The 14763-nt window shown below is 45.5% G+C and overlaps 1 protein-coding gene across 1 annotated transcript; it reads left to right on the forward strand.

Annotated features, from left to right (window-relative positions):
* The first annotated feature begins 1163 nt into the window (after window positions 1–1163).
* gaa (alpha glucosidase) lies at window positions 1164–13841 on the forward strand. Its single transcript, XM_038986204.1, has 20 exons — window positions 1164–2281; window positions 2566–3270; window positions 3517–3668; window positions 4071–4236; window positions 4351–4447; window positions 4665–4784; window positions 6715–6833; window positions 7115–7246; window positions 7495–7605; window positions 7917–8030; window positions 8162–8246; window positions 8347–8464; window positions 8624–8757; window positions 9190–9341; window positions 9620–9768; window positions 9912–10053; window positions 10854–10952; window positions 11296–11460; window positions 11920–12072; window positions 13017–13841. Exons 1-20 carry the CDS (start codon window positions 2216–2218, stop codon window positions 13080–13082), a joined length of 3045 nt encoding a protein of 1014 aa, XP_038842132.1. The 5' UTR covers window positions 1164–2215; the 3' UTR covers window positions 13083–13841.
* Window positions 13842–14763: the final 922 nt, after the last annotated feature.

Consider the following 14763-nt stretch of genomic DNA (forward strand, 5'->3'; position numbering starts at 1 on the left):
AGAAAGGCATTCCGGCAATGACAGCAGCCAGGTTACAGCGATACGCCTTGTTCCTTGCCAGTCATATGTATGACATTGAGTTTAAGCCGTCGTCCCTCCACACAAATGCAGATGGATTATCCACTGCCGTGTATAAGAGAAAGACAAAGGAGTGTGGATGCAGTGGACATTTTCCATACCGCTCAGCTCGAGGCACTACCGGTCACAAGCACAGTTATCAAACAGGGGACAAGGAAAGATGTGACCTTGTCAAAAGTGTACACCTACACCATGTCAGGATGGCCAGCTACAGGCAGAAAGGAGCTGACTCCGTATTTCCAGCGGAGAAACGAAATTACAACGTACCAAGGATGTTTGATGTGGGGAATGAGAGTCATGATACCCCAGAAATGCCAACATCAGCTTTTGCAGCAACTACATGAAGGTCATGTTGGAATTGTCAAAATGAAGCTGCTCGCAAGGAGCCACTTCTGGTGGCCAGGTCTGGATCAACAGATAGAAAATATGGCGAAGAACTGTAGCGGATGTTTGGAAACCCTTCACATGCCTGCTCCTGTCCCAGTCCACCCATGGGAATGGCCCACAGAGCCATGGCAGAGAATTCATGTGGACTACGCTGGTCCCTTTGAAAAGCACATGTTTCTGGTTATAGTTGATGCCCATTCCAAATGGCCAGAGGTGTTTTGCACTGACTCCTCCACCTCAGCTCAGACGATAGAGTGTCTCAGAACAACGTTTGCACGCTTCGGATTGCCGCTGCAGCTGATAAGTGACAACGCGCAAGCTTTTGTAAGTGACGAGTTTACAAGATTCATGTCAGTAAATGGAATCAAACACTCAACCTCAGCTCCGTACCACCCTGCCACCAATGGGCTGGCAGAACGCTTTGTGCAAACCCTAAAGCAAGGACTCCGTGCAGCAAAACGAGACAAAGGGACTTTGCAAACAAAACTGGCCAAGTTCCTGGCCTCCTACCGAAACATCCCACATGCCACGACAAATGAAAGCCCAGCCGCACTGATGTTCGGGAGGCCTCTCCGCACACGGCTGGACATCATGAAGCCAAACAGGCGTAATGAAGTGCTGAACAAACAAGCCAAGATGCTCTCCGGTGGCCGGTAGCGCCATCTCCAAACAGGACAGGAAGTGATGGTGCGAGACTACAGAAGAGGAGGGAAATAGACAAGAGGGACCGTACATACACAAACGGGACCCAGAACTTACCAGGTTCAAGTGAGCCCAGACATAATGTGGCGGCGTCACATTAACCAAATGCATTCCACGGAAAACAGCACAACAATCGAGAGAGAACAGGCACAGAGAGCTCCTGAGAGTGACACACAGGGAACTGTAGAGGACGGTGGGGCAGTAAAGAGACCCCAGGCTGAAAGAAGGGAACGTGTTGATGAAGGTGCTGCTATAGCAGAAGCTATAATGGAACAAGCACACACTGAGGATGTTCAGGAGCCTCCAGACAATCTTAGGCGCTACCCAGAACGAAGGCACCGTCCACCAGACAGACTGGACTTATAAACAAACAAACAAAAACGAACTGTTCAAGTTCAAATGAAAAGATACTAAATAACTACAACAAGTTCTGGGAAATGTTTCAGTTGTGGTTTGGTAAAAGTAACTCTGATTGTATAAGAGAAGGAATGTTATGTTCTGTTAATTACTGATGTCCCCTTTAAGAATGGAGCATCCTTGGTCATGCGCAGTGTTGTTCTATGTTATTGTTTTAGTAAATGTGAAGCTCCAGTTCAATTTCTTGTATTCAGAGTCTTTCTTGTTATATAAATAAGTAATAAGAGCTAAGACACTACAATAACAAAATGTGGAAAAAGCCAAGGGGTCTGAATATTTTCCGAATGTGATAACATGATGTCTGTACTGTAGCTACTGATTCATTATGAAGTGCTAATATGCGAGCCTGCTTCACGAAATCTAATCACTCAAAACTAGTGGTTCACATGGTGCCTCGATATCCTCAATATTCTCTAAGTCCCAGTAATTGGAAATGGGTTCACTTCACATTTAACACAATTAACACAGGAGCATAATGGATCATGTTTGTATTGGTATTATGTTTGTATTGGTAGTTAATTAAACAACACAATACGTTTTGCATTAGATAGATGGACTCAAATAATCGAAGTATAGGTTACTTCCACTGTGTGGTAGCCCAATAGGCAGCGCCCAGTTTGTCCCTAGCGGCATGCTGTCGAAATTGCTCAGTCCAGTTCAACAACAACTTTTCACGTGCGTGGACAAGCGACATTCAGTAAGTCCTGGGGAAAATGCATACATTTAATCTTCTCATTTTCACCCGCTTTCTAATATCCCTTGCTAACATTTAGCTATGTATGCACTAGGTATACAATTCTAGCTACAGTCTGTTCTAGCTAGCTTGCACACTTCCTTGTTAATGTGTGTAGACTGTGCAACGTTACATCTGTCAGCTGACAAATAACATCTATCGTAAGTGGTAGGTCCACAATTTGTTGTAGTACGTCCATAGTTACCAATTATCCTAGGCGACCGTTTCATATCATTTTCATTTTTCAGACTTCTACACTGAAATGCGGGCTCGTCAGCATTTGCAGACAGTTTTTCCCACCACCTCCCAGATGTCCCAACTCGACACAGGACATGGGTTTGTCTAGTTGTCTGTCTGCCCTGTCTGCCCTTTCTCTCTCAGCCCTGCTCACCCTGGCCTTGATAACATGTTTACAAATTAGATACCTGTCTGACCAAAAGTTGTCACTGATAAAGTTAACTAGCAAACAACAACCAGATGAGACACCAATACACCTGTCAGTAAGACCTGGTTTAGAGGAAGATCCAGCAACAAAACAGGCCGGTGAGAGGGAGATAGTGAACCTCCAGAGGGGTAGCTCCCATCCAGCCCCCAGCCACAGATTGCTGTGGGAAGGCCCCCATCCAGCCAGCTCCAGTGGTCCCAGAGAGGCAGAGTGTAGGAGGGTAGCCCTGGAGAACCGCTTTGACTGCGCCCAGGACCGAGTTCTGAGCCAGACAGAGTGTCAGGGGAGAGGGTGCTGCTATGCCCCCCTACCACAAGGCCTCTCTGGAGGACCCCCTTGGTGCTTTTACCCCCCGTCATACAGCGGCTACAGGATGGGGCCCCTCACCCCCACTTCCAGGGGCCAGGCTGCCACCCTTATGAGGCCCACTCCCTCCTACCTGCCCCGGGATATCTCTACGCTCCGGTTGGAGATCCTGGATGAGACAGAAGGCCGACTGCACCTCACTGTGAGTCTCTGTGGCTGTATAACCACTCGTATATTTACTGCCAAACAGGGTTTGATTGCCATTGTCTTTCTCAATAACATTGCTTTTAAAAGTGTTGCCTCTGAAACGGGCGTACAGTATTTGCTAAATGTTTTATCTCATTACTTTTTCATGACTTTTATTATAACCAATCGCTCATCACCGAGAATCATTCTCCTCGGACCACATTATTGTGTAAGAGTCATAACACTTTTCTTCTCCTGACAGTTGAAGGATCCGTCGTCCCGGCGATATGAAGTTCCTTTATCCACTGCCCAGTCCAGGGGTAGCACTGACACCCAGGACCACCAATATGTCACTGAGTTTCAACCCGACCCTTTTGGGTTCATAGTGCGCCGAAAATCCAACGGCCGTGTCCTGTGAGTATTCATTGTCAGTTGTTCTTTATGTCTAATATGTCTGGCACTGGTTCATTGATCAGATCTCATAAACCTGACATAAAACTGTTGTAACCATGTCATAGGCCTAACACATAAGATCAGTTAGGATTTATAGATCCCAAAGGGTAAATTGGCTTGCAGATACTACTGTGCTGTTGGAGCTAGGAACACAAGCATTTCGCTACACCCGCAATAACTTCTGCTAAATATGTGTATGTGACCAATACAATTTTATTTGATTTATATCGCTGTGTTTCTACTTGTAGCATGATATGAGGTGCCCCTGTCCCTACTTATAGTTGCCAAAAGCATAACATAAGGTGCTCTCTGTCCTGACTTACAACTGTCATAAGCATGACACCTCTGTCTTCTGTCTGTCAGTGTGAACACCACTGTGGCCCCGCTGCTGTATGCTGACCAGTACCTGCAGCTGTCCACCTCCCTCGCCTCCTCACTGGTGTCTGGGCTGGGGGAACACTACACCCCCCTCAGCCTGGACCTCAATTGGACCTCCCTTACCCTTTGGAACAGGGACATGGCGCCCCACGTGAGTCTGACGTCATCGTCATTATCGTCATCATTATCATTCATTTGTTTCCTTTTTAAATCATGGTCAGGAGTGGTAAGTAAGTCAGATGTCTCTTCTTTGTCCACCTTGCAGGGCGATGCCAACCTTTATGGCTCCCATCCGTTCTACATGGTGCAGGAGGGGGATGGACAGGCTCACGGGGTCTTCCTGCTCAACAGTAATGCCATGGGTAAGAAAGCATGTTGCTCCATGTACCATATCCTTAAGCAGAAATGTTTTGTTCTAATAGAAAAGCTTTGGTTTGAGCTAGTAGAGTTTGTAATGTATCATGCTACTAAGCAGCTCTGGCCAGAATTATTTTGTGTTCACATGGCACAGTACTTCAACTGTATCAAGATACAGGTTTACATGATTGAGCTGAGTTTGACCTCTCCTTCTCTCTGTAGAGGTGGTGCTGCAGCCTAGCCCTGCTCTGACCTGGGTGGCTGTGGGAGGAATCCTGGACCTGTACATTTTCCTGGGCCCTGACCCTCAGAGTGTTGTCAGACAGTACCTCCAGGTTATAGGTATGGCTATATATGACCTTTAGCTGTAACTTCCTGTTACTGAATATCCTTTTCTTGTCTCATATCCCAATGTTGCTATGGTGGGTCGGGCCACTGGTGGGTCACAACAAATTCCTTTTGGGTAATAGCTAAGGAAAAGATAGTGGCTGTCTGTGTCCCAATGTCCTAGTAGTCTGAACTTGCTGCCTCATCTCCTTTCCTTCATCTCCTTTCACTTATGTGTAAGAACTAGACTGGTGAAAGCAAGTACATTTTCTACCATTAGGCACCATCCACCATATAGGCATTATCCACCATAATATGGTGTGGCTTGTTTGGTGTCGGCTGTGAAGTAATACCACAACAAGTCAACTACTTGATTGATGAAGGCATGTCATCCAGCAAAGGCAGCAGCGCAGTCATCAACTACATGCACCATTTCTTCACCAACTACGGAGTTGGGGAAACACGTGTGGACCTGAATTGTGATAACTGCAGTGGCCAAAAGAAGATCAAGTTTGTGCTCTGGTATTGTGCCTGATGGACCATGCACAAGCTCCACCATAGTCTGGACCTTCACTTCCTGATCACAGGCCACACCAAGTTTGCCTGCGACTGGTGCCTCAGCCTCATCAAGCAGCGCTTCAGAAAGACCAGAGTGAACACTTTGTCTGAGATTGCTGGTGTTGTGAAGGACAGCACTGTGACAGGGGTCAACATCACCTGACTCCGTACTTCAGGCCGCTGCCACAGTTCAAGCAGTACTAGCACTTCAGGTGAATATAATTTTCATTGCATTGTATGAGGTTATTCTTCTTATATAATCTTGGGAGGTGAATTGATGTCTTCTACGTTTTTTTGGTTATTTCCTGTTTTACAGCGTCAATGCTCTGGAGTCTGGTGTTGTTGTCGCCAAGGAGCGTTCGGACTGGTGAGCCTGGTGTTGTCGCCAAGGAGCGTTCGGACTCTGCTGCTGCCAATGCTGACATTCTTCCTCCCACGGATGGTCTGTTTGTACAAGCACCACCTGGACACAGCTAGACAAACATATGTTTTTGAGAAGATCAGGGATTTTTGCTGACGAAGAGGCTATGGGCATCACATGCCCTGCACCAAAGTCAAGGGCAGGACAGAAACAGGCTCTCCAAATAAATATAGATTCCCTTGTTCATGTGTGGTTCAGACAGACCATCAGCACTATCTGCAGTGCCTCTATTCAAATGACTCCTGCTACTATTATTTATTTATCCTGCTGCTCAATCACTTTACCCCTGATTGTATGCATATAACTACCTCATCTATCACTGATATTGTTATTGATATTGTTCTTGTACATACTGTATATTATTTTCTTTATTTTGGCACTTTCTGATATTGCTACTATGCAAGTAACCATTTGGCTGTACCGTTTACACCTTCTGTAGAGACCCATCCACTTGGTAAGATGTGGCTGGGGTTATAGCATTTCTTTCACATGACCCATCAATTAAGTGTGTCTGGGTAAGAGTCAATCAATATTTATAAAATATTTTTTATCTGGACACGTTCTGTTTACCTGGAATGTTTCATTATTGTAGACTACTACTTTTACCACTTTAAATCTTAATCTTTCATTAAAGAGATGGGTGGGGCTGGCTTAAGAGGGTGTGAACAATGCGGTGGGGGTGTAAACAAAGAGCTCTCCAGTCAGTACCAAATCATTCAAAGGCCATTTTCTCAAAAGTGAGTTCACAAGTTTATCAACTTTCAAAGCAGAATTTCTTTCCCATTGTTCCTCAAACATGCAGTGTATTATATACCATGTTGTAGCTGTGAGTCTCTACTTTTATCCAATGTAAAAAAACACCATTTCAAATTTTGCTACGTAAGTCCAATTTGAGCAGGTTGGTTTGCTTTCACCTTTTGTGAATCTTCCGTCATAGCTAATGTTTACCCCGTCTTCCTCCCCCAGGGTACCCTATGATGCCTCCTTATTGGTCACTGGGGTTCCACCTGTGTCGCTGGGGTTACCGGTCCACCAACGCAACCCGAGAGGTGGTGCGACGCATGCACAACGCCAACTTCCCCCTGGTAAAGATGCTGGAGAAAACACTTGTATTGTAGTACAGTATTATCACTTGGGTTGACAACTATTGGGTAATGCTAACATTGAATGAGCATTAACATTGGATTAGCAGATTAGCATGGAGAAAACTCATTACAGTATTATCATGCTACAATGGGTTTTCTCCATGCTAATGCTAATTGGATGTTTGCGTTCTCAAGTACAGTGTTATCATGCCACTGAGGGTTCACAACTCATGGAAACACTCACTGCATTCTTTAGTTCAACTGCTTTTGGTTTTGGTCAGGACGTGCAGTGGAATGACCTGGATTACGCAGACAAGCGTCGGGTGTTCACCTTTGACCCCCAGCGCTTTGTGGACCTGCCAGACATGGTGAAGGAGTTCCATCAGAAGGGCATGAAGTACATTCTCATCCTGGTAAGAGAGAGGCCTCAACCCTCCCAACATGTGGGACATATAGGCACACTTATATATATTAGGTTGAAATAGTGGTTCAATGTCATTTTTTATTCTAAATAACAGTCTGCGTTGTGATTAAATTGTTAAATGTGCAGTATTGGAAGGTACAAGTCAAGGAAACTTTCCTTCTCAATCCACAAGATGGCAGCAAAAGCATTACTGTTGTTTATTTTAGAAGCATCTTTCCTGTTTGTTCTCTTTCCCAGGACCCTGGGATCAGCAGCACCAGCCCCCCTGGTACTTACCCACCCTTTGATGAGGGTCAGCGGAGAGGGGTCTTCATCAGGAACTCTACAGGACAGACACTCATAGGGAAGGTCAGACCTAAAACTCTCACTTCTCCTCTATCTGGAGACCCACTGTAAACTGGGCTACATATACTGTGAATAGTTTGGAAAGAACATATTTTTTATCTGCTTGATAACATTGTGTATTCAAGTAATGTGTCCTCTGAAAAGCAAGGTTACACTAAACAAAAAACCCTCTTGAAGCTGTGTGTGTGTGTGTGTGTGTGTGTGTGTGTGTGTGTGTGTGTGTGTGTGTGTGTGTGTGTGTGTGTGTGTGTGTGTGTGTGTAGTGTGGAAAGGTATGCATGTTCGGTTCCTCACTCTTCTTCCTCTGTGTCCAGGTGTGGCCTGGTCCGACAGCGTTCCCTGACTTCACCAACCCAGAGACACAGAGCTGGTGGGAGGACTGCATTCGGGAGTTCCACTCCAGAGTCCCGCTAGATGGCCTGTGGATTGTGAGTGTGTCTCAGATAGAAATGTCTCGTAGAGGGCTGAAATCATCCCCTATTGTATTGTATTCTATATTTGCACTAACAAGCTTGCATCATCCAGGCTATCCAGCATACTCTTGTTCCTCTGTTCTCAGGATATGAATGAACCAGCCAGTTTTGTGCAGGGCTCTGTGGAAGGGTGTCCTGACAGTGATTTGGATAGCCCCCCCTACGTGCCATGTGAGTGTACTGCAGCTGAGTAGTTTCCTGTCTATATAAAATCAATGGAGGAATTTAGTTCATTCATTCATTTCCATTCTGTCTCCATACACACATACAGGGGTGGTTGGAGGACAGCTGAACACTGGTACACTCTGCATGTCAGCTCAGCAGAACCTGTCCACTCACTACAACCTGCATAACCTCTATGGGCTGACGGAGGCTAGCGCCACCCACAGGTCAGAGACAGCACTACAGGGATCAGTGTCTCACTTATCCTGAGACTGTTGGCACTTTTACTTCTGCTTGTTTGAATGAAGCAGATTTGATTTATCTTGTCTACATTACACATTTGTAACTGTAGTTGGAAGATCAGTTATAGCCTTTGACCCTCTCAGTGCCCTGGTGAAGGTCCGGGGGTCGCGACCCTTCGTGCTGTCCCGCTCCTCCTTCCCTGGCATCGGCCGTTTCTCCGGAGTCTGGACGGGAGACGTGAGGAGCGACTGGGAGCAGCTCAGATACTCCATCCCTGGTGAGGGGAAAGACATCCCCAACATTCCCATCTCCGTTCCAAGCCATTCCTATTCTCAACGAGATTGCCAAAGCCATTCACAAGCCCTGTGTGTTTTAGCCATCAGAGTATTAATGGTACCGATGCACCATCCAGACAGTACATGTTGCAGTGTGCTCTTACTCAGCAGTTTGTCTCTATTGTCTTTAGTTGAAAGAGTGCCTAGACAGAGTTGGAGTCTTTTCAGTGGTAGTTATCTATGGACTTGAATGAGGGGTTTGAACAGAAAAATACCCAGACTTGTAATGGAACCAATTTATTTGACTGTATGTAGCTAGCAATTACAGATAGATGCCTCTGACTGCCTGACATCAAAGTTAAATAATGAATACAGTAATAATGAATAAAGGGAATTAATATGTTCAATATCCATCTGTCCCTCCACCCCCCCAGCGGTGCTGCTGTTTGGCCTGTTTGGGGTGCCCCTGGTGGGGGCGGATGTGTGTGGGTTCGGGGGGGACACCACAGAGGAGCTGTGTGTACGCTGGACCCAGCTTGGAGCCTTCTACCCCTTCATGAGGAACCACAACGACAAGCCCAACGCTGTGAGTGGTGCTGCGTGTGTGTGTGTGTGTGTGTGTGTGTGTGTGTGTGTGTGTGTGGGGGTGGTTTTATGGTCTTTACAGTTAACTCAGTTGGATAGGAATTTACCACAATTTTTTCCTGACCTGCTAATATCTTTTCACTGTCTCTATGTAACCAAGTGACAATGTTTTCCTATTTACCATGGTGGCTGACCTGCTAGTGTCTTTTCACTGTGTCTATGTAACAGTCCATCAGTCCCATGTATTATGAATGGAGGTAACTCTAGCTCTGTGTGTAGCCCCAGGAGCCCTATGTGTTTGGTCAGGAGGCCCAGGCAGCCATGCGTAGCGTGGTGATGTTACGTTACTCTCTCCTGCCGTTCCTCTACACACTCTTCTACCACGCACACACCTCCGCAGACACCGTGGCCACGCCTCTCTTCCTCCAGTATGTCCCTCTACTCCTCTTCTTCAGTTGCCATTGTCCACTCTTCCCTTCTCTCTCTTCAACATTTGGATACTATTGTAACACATCTTATTTACTGTGTTGATACTGTTCTCTGGCCCTCCCTCTCTGTCCATCTCTCCCAGGTTCCCCTCGGACCCTAACTGCCAGACCATAGACAGACAGTTCCTGTGGGGGAGTTCTCTGCTCGTCAGCCCAGTGTTAGAGCAGGGGGCAGTGGAGCTGGCTGCCTACCTCCCCCCGGGGACTTGGTACAGTCTGCACAATGTAAACAGCTCCTAGATTCAATACAGTTATACACTGAGCGTACAAAACGTTATGAACACCTTCCTAATATTGAGTTGGACCCCCCCTTTTGCCCTCAGAACAGGCTCAATTTGTCGGGGCACGAACTCTACAAGGTGTCGAAAGCCTTCCACAGGGATGCTGGTCCATGTTGACTCCAATGCTTCCCACAGTTGTGTCAAGTTGGCTGGATGTCCTTTGGGTAGTGGACCATTCTTGATACATACGGGAAACTATTGAAAGCCCAGCAGCGTTGCAGTTCTTGACACAAACTAGTGCGCCTGGCACCTACTACCATACCCCGTTCATAGGCACTTAAATATTTTGTCTTGCCCATTCACCCTTTGAATGACACACATACACAATCCATGTCTCAATTGTCTCGAGGTTTAAAAATCCTTATTTAACTTGTCTCCTCCCCTTCATCTACACTGATTGAAGTGGATTTAACAAGTGACAACAGGGGATAATAGATTTCACCTCAATCAGTCCATGGCATGGAATGAGCAGGTGATCCTAATGTTTTGTATACTCAGTGTATTTCTATAGGCCTTTCATAATGTCACTGCTATTAGTTCGCAACTGCTTAAAGGGATTCCTAGGAGACCAAGACCATCTTTTATGTTGTTAACAGACATAAATTGATAAAAATCCATCTGTGTGAGCCTTTCTTAGGGTCTTGTAGGCTTACTTTAGGACCAGACAAAGATCTGTAATACTGTTGTACTGTGTATACTAGAACCATATTTCAGTGGTCACCTCTTTCATCCCTTCCTCCCTAGGGCCAGCCGTTCTACAGTAAGGGACAGTACCTGCTCCTCCCAGCCCCTCTGGACACCATCAATGTCCATGTGAGAGAGGGACACATCATCCCACAGCAGGTGTGGGTGTCCTCTGTACACAATAGAATTTGGTTGTCTGTTGTTTCATCGTGTGACAAAGCTTCATCTTAGGCCCATATTGTGGGTGTTACATACTGATGGTGGAGGAGATGAATGAGCTGCCAAACTCTCATATCATGAAATCAATTCAAGTTATTTGTTATAGAACAAGACACCCACAATTCCTTTGTGATAAAACCTAAAATGAAATACTCTCTGCGTACTAATCTGACAATGTTGTTTTGAAGCTTGTGTGAGTTTGTGTAAAACCTGTTGCCTGTCTTAATCAGTAATTATATTATATATTTCAATGAAAAATCCCTTCAAACCCCCTCTGCGACAGGAGCCAGGCCTGACTACCTCAGCTTCTCGCAGTAACCCTTTCCTCCTGATGGTGGCGCTGTCTGCTGGGGGCTGGGCCTGGGGTGACCTGTTCTGGGACGACGGGGACAGTCTGGACACCTTCCAGAGAGGAGACTACTCCTATGTTATCTTCATCGCTGGACAGGTAGGAGATGTAGAGGTCACATAGCGTCCTGAGTTTTTCCTGATCACATGACCTGACCAAGGAAAACTCTGGGCCCTAGTTATAGCCCACTTCAAGGCTATCCCTGATGCAGTGAAAAAAATTAAGTAAGCTTTATGCGACATCTTTCTGAGTGCGGATCATCAAACGTTTTGTTTTTCATGACATTTGGGTAGGAAAAACGTAGGGCCCTAAATGGACTTTAAAGAGAGGATGGAGATCAGAGAATTATCTCGGGTGATTTGGATGTTTCTGCAGTACAGTATATTTCTAGCAATGCTCTCAAGATTGAGATCCAGGTCCAATCCAATCAGGATAGAAGACATACTCTTTCCCTGCCATCCTGTAAACAGTAGACCTAACTGTAATGTCTAATGTATTGTGGTACTATACATGTGTGTGTTTGCCAGTGGGGATCAATACGGTTTTCATTTGATCCAGTCCCAGGTGGTGAGTGACCCCCTGCGTCAGAACGGGGCGCTGGACGGGCTGGTGCTGGGAGGGGTGCGGGTGTTTGGGGTGCCCTCCCCACCCCGCTATGTATGGGCTAACGGAAAGAAAGTGTGGGATTTCTCTTATCGGACTGACACCAAGGTGAGCTGTAGCTGGCTGAGTTACCTCTATAGAGTGTGGGATTTCTCTTATCGGACTGACACCAAGGTGAGCTGTAGCTGGCTGAGTTACCTCTATAGAGTGTGGGATTTCTCTTATCGGACTGACACCAAGGTGAGCTGTAGCTGGCTGAGTTACCTCTATAGAGTGTGGGATTTCTCTTATCAGACTGACACCAAGGTGAGCTGTAGCTGGCTGAGTTACCTCTATAGAGTGTGGGATTTCTCTTATCGGACTGACACCAAGGTGAGCTGTAGTTGGCTGAGTTACCTCTATAGAGTGTGGGATTTCTCTTATCGGACTGACACCAAGGTGAGCTGTAGCTGGCTGAGTTACCTCTATAGAGTGTGGGATTTCTCTTATCGGACTGACACCAAGGTGAGCTGTAGCTGGCTGAGTTACCTCTATAGAGTGTGGGATTTCTCTTATCGGACTGACACCAAGGTGAGCTGTAGCTGGCTGAGTTACCTCTATAAAGTGTGGGATTTCTCTTATCGGACTGACACCAAGGTGAGCTGTAGCTGGCTGAGTTACCTCTATAGAGTGTGGGATTTCTCTTATCGGACTGACACCAAGGTGAGCTGTAGCTGGCTGAGTTACCTCTATAGAGTGTGGGATTTCTCTTATCGGACTGACACCAAGGTGAGCTGTAGCTGGCTGAGTTACCTCTATAGAGTGTTGGATTTCTCTTATCGGACTGACACCAAGGTGAGCTGTAGCTGGCTGAGTTACCTCTATAGAGTGTGGGATTTCTCTTATCAGACTGACACCAAGGTGAGCTGTAGCTGGCTGAGTTACCTCTATAGAGTTCAGAATTAAGAAATAGTAGAACGAACAGTCTAATTCTGCCTGCCTGTCTATTCTATTCTAATCTATGGTATAATTTGATCAATTGTTTATAATCCTTTCTTTCTGTGTCTGTCTAGGTTCTGACGGTGACCAGCCTGGCCCTGCCCATGTCAGAGGTGTTTGAAGTCCTGTGGACCTTGTGAGCCTTATGAACTGTATGACTGAGTGGACTCTGACCCAGTAGACGGCCTCTCAGGTGGTTCTGGAACTCCTGACCTCGCACATCTCTGACAAAAACCTCCACCCAAAGTTGCCCCTCCATCACTGCTACCCTGGGTAAGACATTGCTCTAATAGACTCCTGGGTTTCTGAATGGACAGACTACACTGAAGAATTTTTGGAAATCATGTTTTTATAATCAACTGTATTTTCAATAAAATGATGTGAACTGAGTGAACTGTGTGGGTTAAAGCTCTATCAGATATCTCTCCATTTCCTTGTTGTTGCAGATGAGTGATTACATGACATTGTCTCAGGTGAGATGCTGAGACAGTGGTGTGAGATAGAGAATTGTGGTCATTCTAGAACACTAGGCCGAAATGTATTGTTGTTTTACTATTTTAATTTGTCTCTAAGAATATATAAATCTGTTTTTTATCTTTCTAACCTTTTATTTTATTTGTTAAGCACTTTTGAAATGCATCACCTGTAAGAAATGTTCTCTATAAATAACATTTGATTGATTGATAAATCTTGTGCTGAGGAGGACAGCATTGGCTCTACACAATTGTTTGAATTAATTGAATATGAATCTAAAATTGACCAGAATATGCCCATTCTGTACTCTTCTAGTATGATGGTAGGCTCTGTGTTAAGTCTCACCAAATTACTTCCAGTGATATTGCCACATTGTTACCATTAAAGGCAATTGATAGCTCTGGGTTTGTTTCCCCTAAGCTAAGCATTGTTTCTCATGTTCTCCTATTAGTGAGCTGTCACCACTCAGTGTTTGAATGTGCAGTCAATTATCTCTTTCTTAATCTACTTCATAGTCCCGAGGGCGGTCTAAGGCACTGCTTCTCAGTGCTACTACAGACCATGGTTCGATTCCAGGCTGTATCACTTCCGGCCGTGATTGGGAGTCCCATAGGGCAGCGCACAATTGGCCCAGCGTCGTCCGGGTTTGGCCAGGGTAGGCCGTCATTGTAAATAAGAATTTGTTCTTAACTGACTTGCCTAGTTAAATAAAAATTGTCTTCCCATCTGGAACATCTGCCTTATAACTCAGTGCAGTTAAGCTCAATACAGTTACATATTGTAAACAATTCTGAATTGTACAAAATATCATACCTGTAGTATGGTTATGTTAGCTTATGTTTTAAATTCTTTTTTGTTATTGTTTAAAACATTGGCCTCAAATACCTTGTTTTGAAATAGTCATTTTGAGATGTGCTGTTTATTGTTTAAATGACTGCTCATTGTCCTTGCTGCTCGTGGTTTACCTGCCATATATAAGAGTTCCAGCGGGACATCTGAGATCCGCGTCATGCTGCTCCGACTCCAGCTCCTAGTCCTGATGATGCTCATGTGAGTTCGGGATCAGCCAACTGCAGTGAAGCTTTCGGCATTGACCTCTAAAACGTCATACTATGATAAAAGGTTAGCCTTACTTAGATGTATCATTGTGATGTGTTGACGATCATTTGCTTTTGCTAATAAGACAAACATACTTCCAAATGTAAGGTGATCCTAATAGTTGACTGGTCCGTGCATTCACAGAAGCAGCCTTTATCCAGTCTGCCATCCCGGAAGCAGAGGAATTTGGGGGTTGGGTTAGAGAAACATAGCAGCTCCGCGTGCGGTAGAGAAAGACCGCACGGATAC

This window comes from Salvelinus namaycush, chromosome 3 (genome assembly GCF_016432855.1).
Source record: "Salvelinus namaycush isolate Seneca chromosome 3, SaNama_1.0, whole genome shotgun sequence".
Taxonomy (NCBI): Eukaryota; Metazoa; Chordata; class Actinopteri; order Salmoniformes; family Salmonidae; genus Salvelinus; species Salvelinus namaycush.

Excerpts from the sequence above, each read along its gene's own strand:
- gaa (XM_038986204.1), top strand. The coding sequence starts at position 2,216 with ATGCTGTCGAAATTGCTCAGTCCAGTTCAACAACAACTTTTCACGTGC. Across the intron at positions 3,669-4,070 it reads AAATCCAACGGCCGTGTCCT|TGTGAACACCACTGTGGCCC; the intron begins GTGAGTATTCAT and ends TCTGTCTGTCAG. Across the intron at positions 8,758-9,189 it reads GCTCAGATACTCCATCCCTG|CGGTGCTGCTGTTTGGCCTG; the intron begins GTGAGGGGAAAG and ends CCACCCCCCCAG.